Below are 21560 nucleotides of genomic sequence, written 5' to 3' on the forward strand. Positions count from 1 at the left end.
AGTTTTATTTTTTCCTGTCCTTAAAATGGAAGAAAAGCATATATGATTATGATATATTGAACTAGCATCTTAAGATATTATGTAACATATAGCAATCCCTTCCTCCATGTGTACATCCCTTTATGCAAAGGGCTGCATCTATCCAGAGCTGGTCCTGTGATGTCAATGTGGGATGCTGTGCTCGCTCAGAGTCAGCGTGTAAGATGAGTGTGATGCAGGGGTGGTGTCTCTGCTTTGCTGAGTTGAGAAGTTTGCTGCAGTATAAAAGCTGATGCTGTCCTCTATCTGCCGCAGTGCCCTGCATCTCTCTCACTGTGTGTGTGCATTAGATCCTGGACTGAACCTTTCATCTGTGCAGATTTTTTCACCCAGTGCATGTTCAGTTATCTTCATCTCTGAATTTCCATCCTCTTGGCTTTCTCTCATTTTATAATCACTGCATATTTCTTTCATCAGATTACTCTTTCTTGACTTTTTTGTATTTTCCTTTGACTTCTCTCTGTTTCCATAACCTCATCATGCTCAGCTTCGGCCTGGAACGCTCCATGGGTCCCATCACTTATCGCAGACCCCCTAGAGATGCCTATCTTCGCTCTAGCTCTATCTCCCTCACCCAAAGTGGCAGTAGCAGCTTCCAGTCCCAGACTCGGAGTCGACGAAGTGGCCTTTCCTACAGTGAAAGTCCTGAACCCTCAAATGGGCCAAGGGATGAAAAAGAGGCCTTGCAGGGGCTGAATGACAGGTTTGCTGGCTATATAGATAAGGTGCGGAGACTGGAAGAACAAAATCACAGCTTAACACAAGAAGCAACCGAACTTAGAAAGCAGCAGGCTGGTATCTCTGCCATTGGGCAGTTATATGAAAGGGAGATCCGAGACATGCGTAACCAGCTCCTTACAATCAACTCTGAAAATAGTCAAGAGCAGCTGGAAAAAGATCGAATAAGTGAGGATATTGAGATGCTAAGGATGAAAGCACAAGACGAAGAAAGACTGAAGGAAGAAACTTTAGCTGCAGAGAGGGTATTGAGGCAATACCTACAGGAGTGCAGCCTAGAGAGTGAGCAGATTGGAAGAAAGGTGCAAGCTTTGCAAGATGAGATCACCCACCTGGGCAAAGGTCACCAGGAGGATGTTGAAGACCTTCTTAACCAGATACAAGGTAGCCAATACACAACTCAGCAACTGGGAGAGCTACCTGGTCTGGACCTGGCAACTGCTCTCAAAGAGATCAGAGCTCAACTGGAAGGCCACATAGGTAGAAACAACGTGCAGACTGGTGAATGGTTCAAAGGTGAGTGAGATGGGGCAGAAGATAAAACCTAGCATTAGCAATCTTGTAAATTGCAGACAGTAACCTCTATTTGGCTATCTCCTGTACCTCTCATATCTCAATAGCTTGGAGACAGACCCTTTACTAGATAGAGAACCTGCATGCTGTCTTCTCTTGATATTTTATTTACTTCTCTCTTTTGATTCAGCTTAAAACTTCCAACATAGTTCCTAGAAAATTTGTGAAAAACTGCATTGTACAGATTATTTTACATTTACTGTTGTCTCTATGTGATGTAAAAACTTACTTTAGCATTGATGAAGACAAATGCATACTGAGAATGGGTTTATGTCTTCAGGCTATGAAGAGGTTACTTTTTTTGCAGATGAAATTCCTGAGTCATGGTTAGGTTCTATATCCGTGCCTGCCCCTCCCCTTGATCTTCTCTTGTGCAGTAATAGGAAGAAGGTGCTAATCTTGCGTCACTAAGAGAAAATCCTGTAATTGATGCAAGTGTGTTCATCTAGCAGACCTGTACAGGAAATTCTGCTAATAACAGTAGAATGATATGAATGATGAGATAAAACTGGCTAACTGTTATTTCTAGAGTTATGGTAGACAAAACAATAATAAAACAAATGAAAATCTATACAACTATAGCAGTGAGATTTACCTTGGGATGCTGATGATGGTCTTAGGAAGCAGTTCTGCAGTGCAGCGTCGCAGCATCATTCAGTCATGTGCTTTCGCATTTGTCAGAACAGAAATGAATTGGCCAAATACACTGCATTGGAATTCTTCTTTGGCTTGCCTGTTCATTTTAGAACTACGAATATGCTCTTAGAGACTAGAACAGCATATAATAGCTGAATTACATTAGTATAGTACTGAAATGCCATACTAATCCACAATCCAGCATCTTTTCAGCAATCTCCTTCAGGTCATTGTAGTTCTGCGTCATTCCACTAGCAGAGGCAGAGGTTATATATATTCAGACGTTTCACAGGATAGACTTTCTCAAATCAAAAAAAGTATAGCCATGTTATTAGGGAAAGGAACACAGATTTAATGAGTAGCACAAATCTAGCAAAAAAAGTTAAATATGTTGATTGCTGACAGCATTTCAAAATCAGTGTAGCACATGGATGGTGGTCAGGCCTCTATTGCATGATGTTGTGTGGAGCTTCAAAGCAAAAAGTGAAGAGCCCTTAAAGGGATCCTAAATGACATGCTTATTCTCCAAAAATAATCCATACCCATCCGCTGCAAAATGGCCTTGTAGCTTTTTTTTCATAAAATTGTCCCTAGACCATTTCCTGAGCCAGCAAGAGAAGGTGACTACATTCCTACATACAGTGAGACCAGGGAGAACAAATGTAGCCAACAGGAAGTCGCATCACAGAAGCAAAGGAATCTGAAGATTTGAAGGAGGCTGAGAGCAATAGAAAGTGCCTTTTGGGTTATACATATTTCAATAGATTTATTTTTAAAACCAGTTTAGTGTTTCTCTATGGTTTCTGTGGAATTATATTATTTAAGAACCTGTTATTTCGGTGTGCGTTAGGATACTGGGTGCGTCATAGGAGGACTAGGTTTGGAGACTGATGACACCAATTCCAAAGGGATGATGTAAAATGTATGTTATATCTTTATTTAGCTAAAGAAAATGCATTTTAAAGTGGTCTTCTTGGCACTTGGATTGAAATTGGCATGGTATAATATAGAGTTTCCTTTCAAGTATATTATAAATGTTTGATGGAAAAAAAACGGATAGATCGGAAGAGATGGGAGGGGGTGCAGCCAATTTGAGGGTATTTCCTTACATCCCTATTTGCTGACGCAGACAGCAGATGTGAATCAGCAATATTTCCCAAGGGTGGAACACTAACCATAGCAGCCCTATGCAGCTCTTATTTGGCATTAAAGGTTTGTTTCCTATCCTGACTCTGCCTACCCCTGCAAGCTCAAGAGACCACTGCTATTACTTGTACCTTTATGGAACTGATGTAGTTTTATTTACATTCCTTATCATTGGTGCTGTATGGTATTATTAAGTGCCTTACCTCATTATTTTTTTTTCTTTTGATATTTTAATATTAATAATGATCATGACACGATCACCATCGAAAGCACAATAACATAGGCTGGTAATTAGTAGTAAACCTATAAAGATGGCAGTGGGGACATAAAACCCAAACCTAGATGAAGCCCAGTTTAAGGGCGCCTTAAAAACCATATAACCTGTTCTTCCAACTGACACAGGGGTTATTTTTGTGGCTCTATGTACTCCATGAATTGATCATTGTGTCACCCCATGTAACATATGTGACAATCTATGAGATATGTTTAAGTGTGTCTAAACCCTAAAACACATTTTTCATATTTTCAACTTATCAGGCTTTAGCTGTGGTGGCTTCATTTGTTTTTCCCTTTATTAGTGATCCTGCCATGATCACACTTCCTGCCCTACAGTGACATTGCTTAATCGCTGTACTGTATCTATTTAGGAACAACGTTGTCAGTCTTGGACAAAACTACAGAATACTTTCCTGTTTAACTTTGTGTATAATAGTGATCTCCATACTGTGGCCTGGGGGCCAGATGTGATTGCTTGCTTGTATCTGGCCCTTGGGGCACAATTTCATCCACTGACCCCAATAGAGGGGCATAATTCCTCCTACTGACACCAACAATAGGACACAATTCCGCGCAATTACACCAACAATTGGGCCCAATGACACCAATGATGGGGCACAATTCCTCGCAATTACACCAACAATTGGGCCCAATGATGGGGCACAATTCCTCCCAATGATGCCAACAACTGGGCCCAATGATGGGGCACAATTCCTCCCAATGACACCAATTATTGGACACAATTCCTCACAATTACACCAACAATTAGGCCCAATGACATCAATGATTGGGCACAATTCCTCCCAATGACACCAACAATTGGGCCCAATGGTACCAACAATAAGGTAGAATTCCTCCCAATGACACTAACGATGGGGCACAATGACAACAATGATGGGGCACAATTCCTCCCAATACACCAACAATTGGCACACTAACATCAAAGATGGGGCATTATTTTCTCCCACTAATGTTAGGACTTTAGTCCCCCCCCAAAGTCTGAAGGACAGTAAACTGGCCCCTTGTTTAGAAAGTTTGGAGACTCCTGGTCTATAACATTAGAAAAAGGCGTTGTGTAGTCTTAGTGGAATTCCTGACAACCTTGTTTGACATAAAAACAGAAGAGTACACAAGACAGCATTGGATTACTGGCAGGATCAACAGAATTTTTGATCTTATTAAACAGATATAACAAATTGCTTTTAATAGTATACAGTATTTAGCTAACCGAAAAATAGCAAAAAGGAGAGGTTCATTGGTAGGGTTTACAGATCAGCTATTACCATATTTTTTATAGCCAAAATGATGTTTTTCCCATTTTCTTAAGCTATTTATAAGCAACTGGCATAAATAGTAGATGGCAAATGTGTGCTGTTGCTATCCTATGTAATCTATATATTTTGTGTTTGTTTATTTCATAACAAAGTATTTACAGTGATTTACTAATAAATGATTTACAGTGAACCTGGAGAAACTAAATGAGGCTTCCCATGTCAATACTCACGCCATCCGTTCTGCTAATGATGAGATCACCAATTATCGACACCAGTTACAGAGTCAGATCACTCAGTTGGAAATTCTCAAAGGATCCCAGCAATCCCTGGAGCGCCAATGTATGGATCTAGAGGATCGTCACCAGGCAGAAGTGTCATCTTATCAGGTAGAACTTTTAGTCTGTGCTTTTTTCAGCCATGGTTATACACAAATGCACTTTAGAATTTTATTTAAATGCAACAAACAACACTGCATTTTCATTATTTCATTATAAGAAGACCCACTATTTTTCTAGAAATCAATACCTATAGAATTTGACAACGCTGTAACACGTAACATGTAATAAAATATAATTTGAACATGCACCCCCAAATGCTAAAACAAATGTCAGTATGTCATTTTATTGAGTAAATTATGTTTCAAATATACTGTTGGGGCACTTCATTGAGATTTACTGCATACTGTACATACAAAACACAGGTTGGTTTGGGATCTGGTATATGATATCTAGAACAGGAGCTGACCTGCCTAATATATTATTATATTATATTGCAACTTACCAATTCTGATGCCTCGTACACACGACTGGTTTTCCCATTGGGAAAATTGCCATGACAGCTTTTGGCCGGGAAAACCGGCCATGTGTACGCTCCATCGCAGTTTTCCCGACAAGAAAACCGCCGGGAATCCTGGAGGGAAAAATAAGAACAGGTTCTCTTTTTTTCCTGCCGGATTCCCAGCGTTTTTTAAGCCGGCAGTATACCTATGGGGAAAACTTGCACTAGAGCATACACACGGCCGGGTTTCCCGACCAAAGCTCTCATGGCAGTTTTCCTGCCAGGAAACCTGGCTGTGTGTAGGGGGAAAAAGCTACCAAGCAGGTTCTCGATTTTCCCCTCGGTTTTTCCTGGCAGACTTTTTCCCGCCGGGAAAACCGATCGTGTGTACAAGGCATTCGATTTGCTAGCTGTTTGCCTAATACGTAATATATGTATGGCCATATACAATTCCCCCATACAGTGCTGATAGGGAAATCAGCAATTGTATTCTCACTGCAGGGGGCGGGGGCAGCCGTGATTATTGCTAGCGACTATAGCAGCCACTAGCAATTATCACAAGAAAATCCAGCAGGCTGATTGTACCCAAGGTGATTGATCAATCAACTTGGCACATTCAGTCTGCCCATTAACGGTTTGAATTTTGTGCGGTTCCTGCTGAACTGGTTGGGATTTGAACTGTATATGGCCAGTCTTAGTTTCCTTTTTTAGGCTTTCTTGCTTCCATTTTCATGTGGTCCTCTAGGTAGCAAGTCTGTGGTTTTTGAACAGAAAAGCTCTCTTGGAGTTACAGGCATGAGACAGACAATTTAACACTGACAAGGATGTTTAAAATGATCAGCTTTTATTTATTTATGTAAAATCTTTATCCCAAAAGGTAAAAAAATCAATACAATTTTTGCTGTAAAAGTATATTAGCTGGAGTTCGGCTTCAATTTGTTACTTTATTTAAATCTGCTAGTACTTCTAACACTCCCCTCCCTCAGACTGACAATGCTGCTGTCCAAATCTGCCCCCCGTTCTCCTTCATCCAGAGTGGTGTTTGTATAATACAGGAGGTATGTTATTGGCTAGATCACCAGGGAAAAACAGATGGAAAAAGCCTAATAAAGACAACTAATTCAGCCACCACATCTAGCCACATACAGCAATTTACACCACAGTACAACTTCACCATCATGATTGGTAAGCTGCAATTTATTCCATTTTTGGTTTTGGGTAAATACCACTTTAAGTCATGGCAACTTTGGGGCTGTTGAGAAAGTGATAGCAAAAAAATATATAATAGTTTTGCTATAATAAGTTGAATGATGCACATCATCCTACACAGTCAAATGGAAATAACAAAGGCAAATCTCTACACTGTGCTGATAAGTCCAGTGCCTTGAAAAAGTATTCATACCCCTTGAAATTGTCCACATTTTGTCATGTTACAACCTAAAATGTAAACGTATTTTATTGGGATTTTATGGGATAGACCAACACAATGTGGCACATAATTGTGGAGTGGAAGGAACACGATAAATGGTTTCAATTTTTTTTACACATTAATATCTAAAAAGTGTGGCGTGCGTTTGTATTCAGCCCCCTCTACTCTGAAAACCCTAACTAAAATCTAGTGGAACCAATTGCATCCAGAAGTCACCCAATTAGTAAATAAAGCCCACTGTGTAATTTAATCTCAGTATAAATACATATGTTCTGTGAAGCCCTCAGAGGTTTGTTAGAGAACCTTAGTGAACAAATAGCATAATGAAGGTCAAGGAACACACCAGACAGGTCAGGAATAAAGTTGTGGAGAAGTTTAAAGCAGGGTTAGGTTATAAAAAAATATCCCAAGCTTTGAACATCTCACGGAGCACTGTTCAATCCAGAAATGGAAAGAGTATGCCACAACTACAAACCTACCAAGACATGGCCGTCCACCTAAAGGGGTATGAATACTTTTTCAAGGCACTGTATCTATCTATCTATCTATCTATCTATCTATCTATCTATCTATCTATCTATCTATCTATCTATCTATCTATCTATCTATCTATCTATCTATCTCCTATGATCAGAATTCGCACTTTGTTTTAGTAACATGATGAAACCCCTTTGTGTGTTATGGTTTTGAGAATATTTCTTTAAATATCTTTTTGTTTACAACAGGACACTCTGCAACAACTGGAAAACGAGCTAAGAAACACTAAATGGGAAATGGGTGCACAGATTCGGGAATATCAAGATTTACTGAATGTTAAGATGGCCTTAGATATAGAGATTGCAGCCTACAGGTATAAAAGGGAGAACCTAGATAGAACTAAATGTTATCAATATACTTCCAGTAAAAAACTCTTGCATTTGTTGCTGAAGATTTTATATGTATAATGTTGTCATTCTAACGACTTGTAAAAACAAAGGACAGATCTTGTTACAGGATTGCTGATGCTCAAATGTAACTTCTATACCTAAATAGAATTTTAGTTGAGCCACTTCCGATTTTTTTCATGAAATTCCATTAGGGAAATACATATTATACACAAAAAGGAGGCGGGTTATTAGATTAATAATTAGGGATGCACCGATATATTGGTGGCCGATATATATCGGCCGAAAATAGTGTTTATGGGGACATGCCAAAACAACTGTAAAAATGGCCGATAATGACCCACCTCCAGGGCCGGACTTAGGTACCATCCGTACGGCTCACTTCCTGTTTCCCCTGCCCTTTGGCTCTGCCACTGCCAGCGTCGCAGCCACTGGCAGGTGCGAGTCTGACCATCGGATGTCCATGTGTGTCCCCTCAGACTCAGTCAAGTCCGCGTTCTGTGGGGGCTGGGCGCCATCCAACCCCACGTGACTCCGAGCAAGCTGCTCATCACCCGACGGCGGAACTCACTAACGCCAGCAGTTAAGGTAAGGTCTGGGACTGACTGTCACAAACCACCAGTCCCAGACTATATTTGACTAGTGCAACTTTATGATTAATGTACCCCTCGCCTCAGCCCTCACTAAATGCAAGGTGCTGACTAGGTCTATGAATTTGTTTTTTATTTTGGTTTCGTTTCGGTTCTGAAATTTCCATTTCGGGTGCACCCCTATTAATAATAATTAATTACTTAAATTAGTAAGAAAGGTTTAACATAAAAGTAACTTTAAAATGTTGTTTCCTATTGCCCTGCACACATTTTAGCATGTGTAAATACCTTTTCTCTATGCGGTCACATGACCGCAAAGCTCTGTGTAAACGTACAACTGGCAGGCAGGAACTCTCTCCCCGCCGATAACACCTAGAGTTAAGGATGCCGCCAGGTGTTGTCACCTCTGTAAAGTTGGCCATACATTATACAAATTCCTCATTCAATTTCCGTTAGCCTTGCCTTTAAGTATGTAGTGCAAGGACCTACCTAATTGCATGCAAATTGAAAATGTTTAGGTTTGCCCTCATATTATATGGTTTTGGTAAATCTAAAGGAAAATAGTACAAGAAAATTGTATAGTGTATGGCCAGCCTACCTAATTCAGCCTCGTTATCGGCTCTGCACATTTGCACAGAGGAGTCAAAGATTTGCAGTCATTTTGATTTATTGTTAAGACTTTCCTTCTACTTTAAAGTGGAACTGAACTCAAAAAGTGCATATTTTCTATGTTTTAAGGACATTTTGAAATGTTAACAGTGGCTCAGCCACACTAAAAATGTACCTCCTGAAATCTAGCAGTTTACTGGTATGTGAGTATGTCAAGGCAGTGTCTACTGCATCATAGCTATATATCTGTGTTGTGGATCTAAGGCACTGCTGCCTCTGACTATTAAAGTGGAAGTATGCTTCTGTCTCTTGCTTTTACCTATAGGTAAGTCTATCATAAGGCTTACATAGGGGTAGTGTAAATATCTAGTAAACGTTCACTGTTTAGGAGATATTTATTGTACATGCAGCCAGTGACATCACTGGCACATGCACTCTGAAGGAACGGCCACCGGTGCCTTTTCTTCAGAGCACTGTGCCCTGAACAGCGACTCCCGCATGCATGAGTCCGCAAACCCAGAAGCAAAACGGGTGTGTATGAGAGCGTCTGCAGCGCTGACATCTCGGCGCTGGAAGAGCTTTGTTTTAAGGTAAGTTTAACATAATGTGCCAGTATGCGATGCATACTAGCACATTATAACATTACCTTGCAGGTTTACAACTGCTTTAATCTCATGAGATTCAGAGTGAGATTTGGTGATGACACTACTGTGCTGCTCACTGTTCTCCTTAGTGGAGGCCCTGACATGAGGACGCAAAACCCTGCTTCTACCAATGTGACCTTCTCCACACAGGGACACAGCTGCTGGGAGACTACAGGCAATACTGGTAGCTGGTCCTTTGCCCTCTGCACACCTTATTTTTGTGTAGCTTCAAAAGTTTAGTTTCTCTTTTAAAGGGAATGTATAGTTATTTACTATATATTTTCTTTATGTGTTTAATATGTTCAGGACTACAAAATATTTATGAAAATATGTTTCCTTTTTTAGATAGGTACAACTTGCTTATGACGATTTTGTGTTTTCTTTATTTTTATTTGTAAGATTGAGCCAGCAGGTGGAACTTGCTCCTTTTTCATCGTTGACAGGCTCTCCTTAGCCTCTAAGCTAAAATTTACACACACAACAATGTTTACAGTACTTCTGTCTTTAAGAAATTGACTTATGTGATTATATTATTTGAGCAGAGTTAAAGGGTTACTAAACCCTTGTTTTTTTCAAATAACAAACATATCATACTTACCTCCACTGTGCAGTTCGTTTTGCACAGGGGGTGCCTCGATCCTCATCTTCTGGGGTCCCCCAATGGCGATCTCGGCTCCTCTCCGCATCGGGAAACCCCCTAGGAGAAGCGATCTCCCTGGGGGTTACCGTGCATGCACGCTTCTCCCTGGGGGTTACCGTGCGTGCACACTTCCAGTATTTTTGCCCATAGACACAGAATGCCCGACTCATTCCCGCCCCCCAGCACCCGCATCATTGGATTTGATTGACAGCAGCGGGAGCCAATGGCTGCGCTATCAATCTATCCAATCAAGAGCCGAGACAATGGGCAGAGAGCGTGAGCGCGTCTCCGGCGTGGGAACGAACAGACTCTGGTGAGTAAAATGGAGGGCTGGTCAGTGACAGAAGATTTTTCACCATAATGCATAGAATGCCTTAAGATGAAAAAACACGAGGGTTTACAACCCCCTTAATTTTCAGTACAGTTTCACTTATTTTTGTGAACCCTCCTCTCAGTTTTTCTCACCTGTTCCCAATCTTCCGAGATCTTTACATACTTTTTGCCACTGAATAGCTTTTTGTTTGAATCTTTTCGGTAGACCCAGCAAATGCATACCAAAATGTAATTATTTGGACAGTATTTAAATACGACTTTTAGAATGATAGGAAGAAAGTGAATAGAAAAAATGGGATAGTAAAGGGTGTCCAGGATGTCTAGGAAGAAGAATGAGGAGTTATGTTTAACTGGCATTTCATCCTCTCTTCTAATTCTTCCCTTTTGTTTTAGGATCAGGGCTTTTTTTCAGCTGGAACACGGGGGAACAGAGTTCTGGCACCCCTAGTACTGAATATATGTAATGGCAAGGGGTGATGCTGGAGGGTCTATTGATGCTGGGTGCTGTGGGATCTATTGTTGCTGGTGGGGTGTAGTGTTGCTAGTGGGGAGTCTATGTTGCTGGGGCAGGGAGGTCTCACGTTGCTGGGGGGTCAAATGTTGCTGGGAGGGATCTACTGTTGAAGGAGAGGTCTATTGATGCTGGCTGCTGGGAGATCTGTTGTTGCTGATGGAGGTCTAATGTTATGGGAGATCTATTGTTTCTGGGGGTGTCTATTGTGGTGGGGTAATCATTGTTGTGGGGGGATCTATTGCTGATTGGGGTCTATTTTTGCTGGCTGCAGGGGATCTATTTCACTGTATTTCTTGTTATCACAAACAAATTACTTAACACCACAAAATTATACTTGGTTCTGTATTCTCTAAAAGGAACGGTGGTCGATAGTGGGTAGGGGCTGGAAACAAAGGGAGACTCAGCCCTGGTTCACACTGGGTACGATTTGGAACGATTTGAGATGCGATTTGACATGTCAAATCGCATTTCAAATCGGCGGCAATTGTCGGCAATGGCACTGTCCTAATCAGTGCGACGCCGCATCTGCGATTTCAAAAAGTAGTTCCTGTACTACTTTTTGCGATTTCGGGCCGCGATTTACATTAAATTGCAGCCCGAAATCGCGGCAAATCGCGGCAAAATCGCAGCCGCGAAATCGCGGTAAAATCGCGCATTTTACCGCGATTTTGAATTCGCAGCAGTGTGAACCTAGGCTAAAAAAGGGATAGTTCCTGCACCTATTCTCTTTGAAAAAAAGAAAACTGTTTAAGATAATATAGCAGTGATTGGTTTAAATTGTTGGAAAGGTAGTGCTCGGCCCATGATTACCATTACTTTTTGAGTTTGTGTCATAAAGTATGGTAGTTTTTTGTTGACCTAGTACCATGACATTTTCTGTTTAACCTGCGAAATTGTCAGTATGGTTTAACTTTTGCTAGAGTCTCTTTGGCAGCCCTAAAGATAAAAGTAAAGAGTTAGAATTATTGATTATGGACTTCAGGTTTAATTTGCTTCATAGGTATTTCTTTTGCATATACCTTTTATTTATATACAACTATCCTGTGCCTTCTCTTATCAGTTCTTAAACCATTTACATAAATTCTACCTAGTATTATTACTAATAGGAGACACGGGGTCAACTGCTTTTGCATAATCTCAATTTATGTATTTCTTGATTTTACTCTACAACGTATTTTTGCCTTCTCTTCAAATTGTTTACACATAAAAGAAGTCAAAGGAGGCAGGGTGTGTCCAAAGTGCCATTTTGCTTTACGAATAAGGGGCCATATCCACAGCCCCGCAGCACAACGTAACTTAACAGATTTAAGTTACACTGCTGCAAATTTCCTAAGTTAGGTATCGATCCACAACACACTTACCTGGAAATTTGCGGCGGTGTAACTCAAATCCGTCCGGCGCAAGGCGTTCCTAATCTAATGGGGCGAGTCCCATTTAAATTAGGCGCGCTCCCGCGCCGGACGTACTGCGCATGCTTGTGACGCAAATTTCCCGATGTGCTTTGCGCGACGTGACGTCATTTTTTGATCGGCGCGGAGCGGAGCGTATTTCCATATTCCCGTATGGCTTACGCAATCGACGTAAAATTTAAAAATTAGAAGCGGGAAGGATGGCCATACTTTACACAGCAGTACGCCTGCTGTGTAAAAGTAGGGCTGCTTTACAAAAGTGTAACTAAGCGACGGGAAACTAACGTAGCGGCGACGTAGCGAACGTGAAAAAGCTTTGAGGATCGACGTAACTCCTCATTAGCATACCCGACGCGTAATTTCGACGATGAATGCCCCCAGCGGCGGTCGCGGTACTGCATCTTAAGATCCGGCAGTGTAAAACTATTAAACCTGCCTTCATTTTCTTACTATCTCTTGGAAACTGATTCTGTGGATCAGTTCCAAAGATAGAAACAGGGATACGCAGGCGGAACAGCAGATCCGCCTGCGTATCTCTTTTGAGGATCTGGCCCAAGAAGCCTGGAGCTGGCTGAACCCACCAGCAACAAATCATTACCTGTTTATTTTGGTACATTTATACTTTAAAGCAGTGGTTCTCAACTCCTGTCTTCAGGACCCATTAACAGGCCAGATTTGCGAGATAACTGAAATACATGACAGGTGATATCACTTTCTGCTCAGTATTGCAGTATTCTAGTCTGCATCTCCCCAAAGTAATACTTAAAATCTGGTCGGTTGGTGGGTCCTGAGGACAGGAGTTGAGAACCACTGCTTTAAAGTTTTACCAAACCCACATCATAAAAAAAATGTTGTATTATATGCTGTTCATACTCACTCAGTCACTATAATATTTGTTTTCTGCAAAAAACCTGGTTGATCCTACTGTTCTGTCTCCCCCTTCTGTTCAAGTCTCCAATGCAGTTAGGGACGTTGCAGAGCAGTGTTGTGTTGGCAGCTTTGCACATGCTCAGTTTTCAGTGAGTTTCTATGCTGAGCATTTCATCAGTGAGTTTCTATGCTGAGCATTTCCCTATCACATCTGATCAGCCCATGTGACTATAGAGTCACACATGTAGGTGTATACACAGTGGTAAATGACGGCTCACTTCCTCCCTCCTCCTCCATGCCCACTAAACAGCTAAACACACTAGGGCCAGGTTATTACATGTAGAAAAATGGAGGCTTCACATCTTATTCACCTCTTATTCTAAGACACAGGCTGGAGGGGTGTGGCACAGCCTGCGACTGGCAGAAATCCGCCCACACCATGTTATTGCTAAATAATAATTAAGATTTAATTTCACCATTTATATTTATATAACAATTTAAAACAGTTTATTGATATTAATTATTTATTTTTACTCTGTATTCCAAAGGTTGTTGTTTTTTTTGTCTTTTTTTTTTAACATGTGACCAGAAGCAGAGGATCAGAAGCTCCTCCTGCTTATGTTTCCCTGCAGACAGGCTGAGAAAGATCTGGTCATGTGACGATTAGGAAAAAGTATTTTGACGTTTTTTACAGAAATAGAAGGGACAATGTAAAGGAAAGAGTATGGGCCAGATTCACAGTGGACTTACGACGGTGTATCTCCACGTACGCCGTCGTAAGTCCGAATGTGAGCCGTCGTATCTATGCGCCTGATTCTTAGAATCAGTTACGCATAGATTTGGCCAAGATACGAGCGGCGTAAGTCTCCTACGCTGTCGTATCTTGGGTGCAATATTTACGCTGTCGTATGTGAATGGGGCTGTGCGTAGGTTACGTTCACGTCACAGGCAATGGGCCTGGCCTATCTTATGGAGTAAATTCGACGTGATACTGAGCATGCACGCGCATGCGCCATTCGTTAGGCGCGTCATTTACGTGGGGTCACGATTGATTTACATACAACACGCCCACCTCTTCCACATTTGAATTACGCAGGCTTACGCCAGCCCATTTACGCTACGCCGCCGCAACTTACGGAGCAAGTGCTTTGTGAATACTGCACTTGCCCGTCCAAGTTGCGGAGGCGTAGCATAAATAGGATACGCTACGCCCGCACAACGTTACGCGCTCGTACGTGAATCTGGCCCTATGTGTTTAGTATCAGTTTAAGCCTAATTTGTATTAAATTTTAACAGCCGCACAAATATTCAGATAATGAGCTTTGGACAATTTTATTGAGTTAAAGGCATTATTAACCTTCCTACGTGCACCTTGTGTTGTTCATGTGCATAAGATGTACATTAATCTTGTAGTTTCATTGTGTAATTTGCTGACCTGAACACACAGGGCCAGATCCACAAAAGAATTACGCCGGCGTATCTATTGATACGCCGCGTAATTTCAAAGTTCCCGCGTCGTATCTTTGTTTTGTATCCACAAAACAAGATACGACAGAATGAGGGATCGATCTGACAGGCGTACGTCTTAGTACGCCGTCGGATCGTAGGTGCATTTTTCCGCCGGCAGCTAGGAGGCGTTTCTGTCGAATTCCGCGTCGAGTATGCAAATTAGCTAGATACAGCGATCCACGAACGTACGTCCGGCCGGCGAATTTTTTTACGTCGTTTGTGTTCGGCTTTTTCCGGCGTATAGTTACCCCTGCTATATGAGGCGTACTCAATGTTAACCACTTAAGGACCACCGCATGTACATATACGTCCACAATATGGCACGTACAGGCACATGGGCGTATAGGTACGTCCTCGCCTATTACCGGGTGGGGGGTCCGATCGGGACCCCCCCCGCTACATGCGGTGGTCGGGTCCGCTCGGGGAGCGATCCGGGACCACGGCGCGGCTATTTGTTTATAGCCGCTCCGTCGCGATCGCTCCCCGGAGCTGAAGAACGAGGAGAGCCGTGTGTAAACACGGCTTCCCCGTCCTTCACTATGGCGGCGCATCGATCGCGTCATTCCCTTTATAGGGAAGACACGATCGATGACGTCATTCCTACAGCCACACCCCCAAACAGTTGTAAACACATACTAGGTGCACCCTAACTCCTACAGCGCCACCTGTGGTTAACTCCCAAACTGCAACTGTCATTTTCACAATAAAGAATGCAATTTAAATGCATTTTTTGCTGTGAAAATGACAATGGTCCCAAAAATGTGTCAAAATTGTCCGAAGTGTCCGCCATAATGTCGCAGTCACGAAAAAAATTGCTGATCGCCGCCATTAGTAGTAAAAAAAAAATAAAAAATAAAAATGCAATAAAACTATCCCCTATTTTGTAAACACTATAAATTTTGCGCAAACCAATCGATAAACGCTTATTGCGATTTTTTTTACTAAAAATAGGTAGAAGAATACGTATCGGCCTAAACTGAGGAAAAAAAATGTTTTTATATATGTTTTTGGGGGATATTTATTACAGCAAAAAGTAAAAAATATTGCTTTTTTTTCAAAATTGTCGCTCTATTTTTGTTTATAGCGCAAAAACTAAAAACCGCAGATGTGATCAAATACCACCAAAAGAAAGCTCTATTTGTGGGGAAAAAAGGACGCCAATTTTGTTTGGGAGCCACGTCGCACGACCGCGCAATTGTCTGTTAAAGCGACGCAGTCCCGAACTGTAAAAACACCTTGGGTCTTTAGGCTGCATATTGGTCCGGGGCTTAAGTGGTTAAGTATGGTCGTCGTTCCCGCGTCAAATTTTTTACGTTGTTTGTTTTACGTTTGTTTGTAAGTCGCGAAGAATGACGTCATCGTCGTAAACATTGGCTTGTTTCGGTTTATTTTCGAGCATGCGCACTGGGATACCCCCATGGACGGCGCATGCGCCGTTAAAAAAAACGTCATTTACGTCGGGTCACGACGTATTTACATAAAACACGCCCCCATCACATCCATTTAAATTGCGCGCCCTTACGCCGCCAAATTTACACCACGCCGCTGTAACTTACGGCGCGGATTCTTCGAGGGTTTCGAAAAAAAAAGTAAGTTACGGCGGCGTAGTATCTCTATACGCTACTCCTGCCGCAAATATGCGCCAATGTATGTGACAGTGTATTAAATCTTCACATTCTGGTGTCATAAATATCAGTTTTTAAAGATGACACTGCATGGCACTGCACAAGTTAATGCATGACCTTTGTGGGAAGTCTAAGAACTGACACTTTCTGTGAAGAAATTTCATTTCCACAGTCCCTGGGTCTCTCAGTCTAGCACTGATGCAGGTGCAGTAATTACCTTTAACACAGCCACAAACATGCAGTGCATTCATAGAGAGATCACAATGCTGGAAGAGATGTGTTTTTATCACATTTGCACAGCAACATTAGTGATGCAACACAGAGGAAATCACATAGATATGATGCTGCGTGATAAGAAACAAAACATTGCCTGTTATTTTAGCACATAGGGACAAGCTAGGTGAATGAATACATGGACATAGGGGAATTGTACCGCCACACCATGTGAGCCCATCATTCCAAGGTAAGGCAAACAAATGACACAGGGAATATAACTACACTAATACCTAGTGAAAAAAAAAAAAAACATTTGAAAGTGTATAATACTTTAAACTAAATGTAAAATGATCCAGTGATAAGATTCTTAGTTGAACTTTCCAGACAATATAGTGCTAAATATGAACATACAATGATTTTTATTGTTGAGATTATAATTTTTTTTAACTGTTCTGACTGTATTATAGTAGCTCTCATGCATGACAATATCATAAAGCATGTTTGCTATTTTTTTCTCTAGAAAACTACTGGAAGGAGAAGAATGTCGCATTGGAACAAGTTTTGATCATTTTCCATTTGACGATAGAACTCCAAGAATCCCAAGTACACCAAAGCATATTAAAGTGAAAAAAGAAGAAAAAATTAAGATTGTGGAGAAATCAGATAAAGAAACTGTAATTGTAGAGAAGCATGTCACTGAGGAGGTAACAGAAGAAGAAGAAGAAGAAGAAGAAATAATTCCATCTCCTGAAAAGGAATCTGCAACAGGTGAGAACACACCCAAGGAGCTATCTGAGAAGGAGGGGGAGGATGAAACAACAGAAGTGGATGAAGTAGAAGATGAGAAAGAAGGAGAGCATGAAGATAGTAAATCAACAGAGGGGACAGAGGACATAGAGAGTGAATCAACTGAAGGTGGGGAAGAAAATGAAAAAATTGAGAAACCTGAAATCAAGGAACCAAGCAATATAAAGGAACCTGAAGAAATAGCAAAAGATAAAGAAACAAATGATAAAGACTCAAAAAAGGAAGACAAGGGGAAATCAGGAAAGAGTGAGAGTGGACAATCCGTGCAGAAAAAAGTGAAGGAGGAACCAAATGAAGAAGAGAAATCTGAGCCAGCAAAAAAAGAAGAGCCTTCTAAAAAGGAGGAAAAAATTGCCAGCAAAAAAGAAGAAAAGGAGTCAGACACCGAAGATGAAAAGAAGAAACCTACTAAGGAAGATGACAGAGGCCTTGCAGAGGACACAATAAAAGAGAAGCTTCCCAAGGAAGATGACAAGAAAACTGTAAAGGAAGATGAGAAGGCTAAAGACAAAAAAACACCTAAGGAAGAGGATACAAATGCTACTAAGATAGAAGACAAAAAAACAGCCAAGGAGGAAGAAAAGAAGCCTTTAACAGAGAAAGAAAAGAAACCAGCTAAGGAAGAGGAAAAGAAACCAGCTAAGGAAGAGGGAAAAAAAACGACTAAGAGCGCAGAGGTAGATGAACAAAAGAAACCAGAAAAGACACCAGCAAAAGCAGAGGAAAAGAAACCTACCAAAGAAGAAGAAAAAAAGTCAGATAAGGCAGAGGATAAGAAACCATCTAAGTTGGAGGAAAAGGAACCTGCAAAGGAAGAAAAAAAGAAACCAGCCAAGGAAGAGAATGGAAAACCAGCTGAAGAGAAAGTAAAACATCCTTCTAAGGAAGAACAGAAACAGCCATCTGTAAAAGAGGAAAAGAAACCAGCAAAAGCAGATGAAAAAACGCCAATCAAGGAGGAAGAGAAGAAACCAGCTAAAGCAGAGGAAAAGCCAACCATCAAAGAAGCAGAAAAGAAACCAGCAAAGGTAGAAGAAAAACAAATCACTACGGAAGAAGACAAGAAGCCAAGTAAGGTAGAGGAAAAGAAACCAGTTAAGGCAGAGGAAAAGCAACCAGCTAAGGGAGAGGAAAAACAACCTACAAAAGAAGAAAAGAAGCCAGCTAAGGTAGAGGAGAAAAAGCCAGACAAAGCGGGGGAAAAACAAACAGTTAAGCAGGAAGAAAAAAAACTGGTTAGTGCAGATGAGAAGAAATCCACTAAAGATGAAGAAAAGGAACCAGCTAAGAAGGAAGAAAAGAAACCAATCAAGGTTGAGGAAAAGCAGGCAGTTATTGACGAAGAAAAGAAACCAGCTAAGGCAGAGGTAAAGCAACCAGTTAAGGAGGATGAAAAGAAGCCAGCTAAAGCAGAAGAGAAGAAGCCAGCTAAAGTAGAAGAAAAACAGCCATCCAAGGAAGATATAAAGGAGAAGAAGCCAGCTGAAGTTGAGGAAAAACAACCAATTAAAGAGGATGGAAAGAAGCCAGATAAGGCAGCAGAGAAGAAGCCAACTAAAGTAGAGGAAAAGCAACCAGTTAAGGAGGATGAAAAGAAGCCAGCTAAAGCTGATGAGAAGAAACCAGCCAAGGTAGAGGAAAGGCAACCAGCTAAGGAGGATGAAAAAAAGACTCCTAAAGCAGAAGAGAAGAAACCAACCAAAACAGAGGGAAAGGAGCCAACTAAAGAAGATGAAAAGAAAGCAGGCAAGGTTGAAGAACAGAAACCAGCCACAGTAGAGGAGAAAAAAACAGCCAAGGTTGAAGAAAAGAAACCAGCTAAAGTAGAGGAGAAAAAAAAAGAAAAAGAAGAGGAAAAGCAGCCAACAAAGAAAGATGAAAAGAAGCCAGTTAAGCAGGAAGAGAAGAAACTTACTAAAGTAGAAGAAAAAGATGCAAAGCCAGCTAAAGTAGATGATAAAAAGCCAGCAAAGGTAGAAGAAAAACAGCCAGCTAAAGAAGAAGGCAAACTGTCAGTAAAAACAGAAGAAAAAGGTTCATCTAAAGTAGAAGATAAATCATCACAAAAAAAAGAAAAGTCACTAAAGACAAGTGATTCAACTAGTAAGGTAGAGAAAAGTGAGAAGTCTTCTGGTACAGACCAAGTAGATAGTGACTCAACTCAGGTAGGGAAGAAAGGTGCAAAATAAACTAGACTAATAAAGACTAGACCAAGCAGTTGGTTGGATCCACCAAAGAGGTCACTAGAGATCCAAGAATCATACTCTGGAACTGTCAACCTCAGAGACTATACCTTGACTTGGTGAACCCCACTGTATTTCTGATGAGCAGAATGAACAATAAGCCAGCCACGCACTAGAGTGACCAGGAGCAACATTAGCTCTGCAGGGTGCTCTAGTTCAGTGGTTCAAACCTATTCTTAAGAAACCGCAACACTTATGTGCTACCAATCACGTAGAATATGCTTATGGGGTATATGCCAAGGGTGACAAAAAGGGGGCAATGGCAAAATGATATTGCACTATCTATTTCACTTGCAAAGATAGCTATGACTATAGGATGTAGGTATAATTTTGTGATTCATGAAAAACCCTGGGTACATTTTGGCACTAACATATATAAGAGGAAAGGGAAAGGCTAAAGAAATTATTGATACAGGAGGATTGATTTTGGGCTAAAGAGTAGTCACAGGAGGAGTCGATTGGAAGGAAAGTTACAGTATAAAATGTGTAGAATTTAAAGGAAGGTCAGTGTGAGAATACTTCACAAAAATGTTGCCATGCGTAGCCTTAAAAGTTACCGTCAGATCAATTGTTAGGTTGTGGTAGTCTGCAGGGCACATAGAAGCTCTAATTATTGATGCAGATCTCCTGCCACACAGATAAAACGAAAAATCGCCTAGAGATACATACATGTATGAAAAAATTAACATTGACCAACACTTAAAAAAGTTACTGGAAAATTTCCACCTTATTTAATTCGATGGTACGCATTGTAAAGACAATTCAAGTGGTGCCGTGATTCTTGTGAAATCTTCTAAGACCTTAAAAATTCAGCAGCAGCAGTAGAGTCCATTGACTCTACATTCTACTGTTTTATATTCTGGCATAGCATATATATTCAAATAGAATCAGCTGCATAAGCTGCTGTAGTGTCTACATTTCTGATAAACTTTTGAAAATTAATGAGAATCTGAGTACTGTTTTCCAGCATTTCAATGAATCATGTAACCAGGCTATGTTTAAAGCGGTTGTAAACCCCGGACGATTTTTTAGATTTTTTAAATAGCATGTCACACAAGGGCATGGCAATGCATATTGCATATAAGATTGTGAAAAACGAGGCCCGCAAATACCTTTTAACAACCGTTGTTTTTTTCTCTCCTTCCGGACATAGAAATCGCCATTGTTAGTGCTGCTGAGTGAATCCTTATCTGACGACACTTCCGCCCTTCCTGATTCCCTGGTCTAAATCTCGCGCATGCGCCGTATAGCCGTTACCAAGCCTCGATGTCGATTGCTGTTACCGCAGCAACCGTGATACACGGCAATATTCAGTCACACGGGAGGGGGATTATCAGGAACAGGAGGACTATAGCATTGCGAGACTTCTCCTCTGCGGACAGAGGGGAAGCTCGCCCACGCAGCTCGCTCACATTCAGGGCCGGAAAGAATGGAAATGAAAATCGGCCACACATTCAGATGCCGGATTTGCGGGGCTACAATGCGCAAGCGCGGTGACGTCATCAAAACGAAAAATACGATTTTAGAGCTAATGACGGCGGCGAGTACACTTTTCACATTCAGGGCCGGAAAGAATGGAAATGAAAATCGGCCACACATTCAGATGCCGGATTTGCGGGGCTACAATGCGCAAGCGCGGTGACGTCATCAAAACGAAAAATACGATTTTAGAGCTAATGACGGCGGCGAGTACACTTTCACAGGCAGCGATCAGCTGCCTGTGATATGTGCTAATTTTTAAAATAATGTTATATCCGGGGGTTTACAACCACTTTAATA

At 41.2% G+C, this 21560-nt stretch overlaps 1 protein-coding gene across 1 annotated transcript; it reads left to right on the top strand.

Annotated features, from left to right (window-relative positions):
* The first annotated feature begins 277 nt into the window (after nucleotides 1–277).
* On the top strand, nucleotides 278–21317 carry NEFH (neurofilament heavy chain). Its single transcript, XM_040351954.1, has 4 exons — nucleotides 278–1293; nucleotides 4869–5068; nucleotides 7614–7738; nucleotides 17252–21317. The coding sequence occupies exons 1-4, from the start codon at nucleotides 519–521 to the stop codon at nucleotides 19725–19727; spliced, it is 3576 nt and encodes a 1191-aa protein (XP_040207888.1). The 5' UTR covers nucleotides 278–518; the 3' UTR covers nucleotides 19728–21317.
* The last annotated feature ends 243 nt before the right edge of the window (nucleotides 21318–21560 follow it).

Source organism: Rana temporaria, chromosome 1 (assembly GCF_905171775.1).
Source record: "Rana temporaria chromosome 1, aRanTem1.1, whole genome shotgun sequence".
In the NCBI taxonomy this organism is placed as follows: Eukaryota; Metazoa; Chordata; class Amphibia; order Anura; family Ranidae; genus Rana; species Rana temporaria.

Excerpts from the sequence above, each read along its gene's own strand:
- NEFH (XM_040351954.1), top strand. The coding sequence starts at position 519 with ATGCTCAGCTTCGGCCTGGAACGCTCCATGGGTCCCATCACTTATCGC. Across the intron at positions 1,294-4,868 it reads GACTGGTGAATGGTTCAAAG|TGAACCTGGAGAAACTAAAT; the intron begins GTGAGTGAGATG and ends AATGATTTACAG. Across the intron at positions 7,739-17,251 it reads ATAGAGATTGCAGCCTACAG|AAAACTACTGGAAGGAGAAG; the intron begins GTATAAAAGGGA and ends TTTTTTCTCTAG.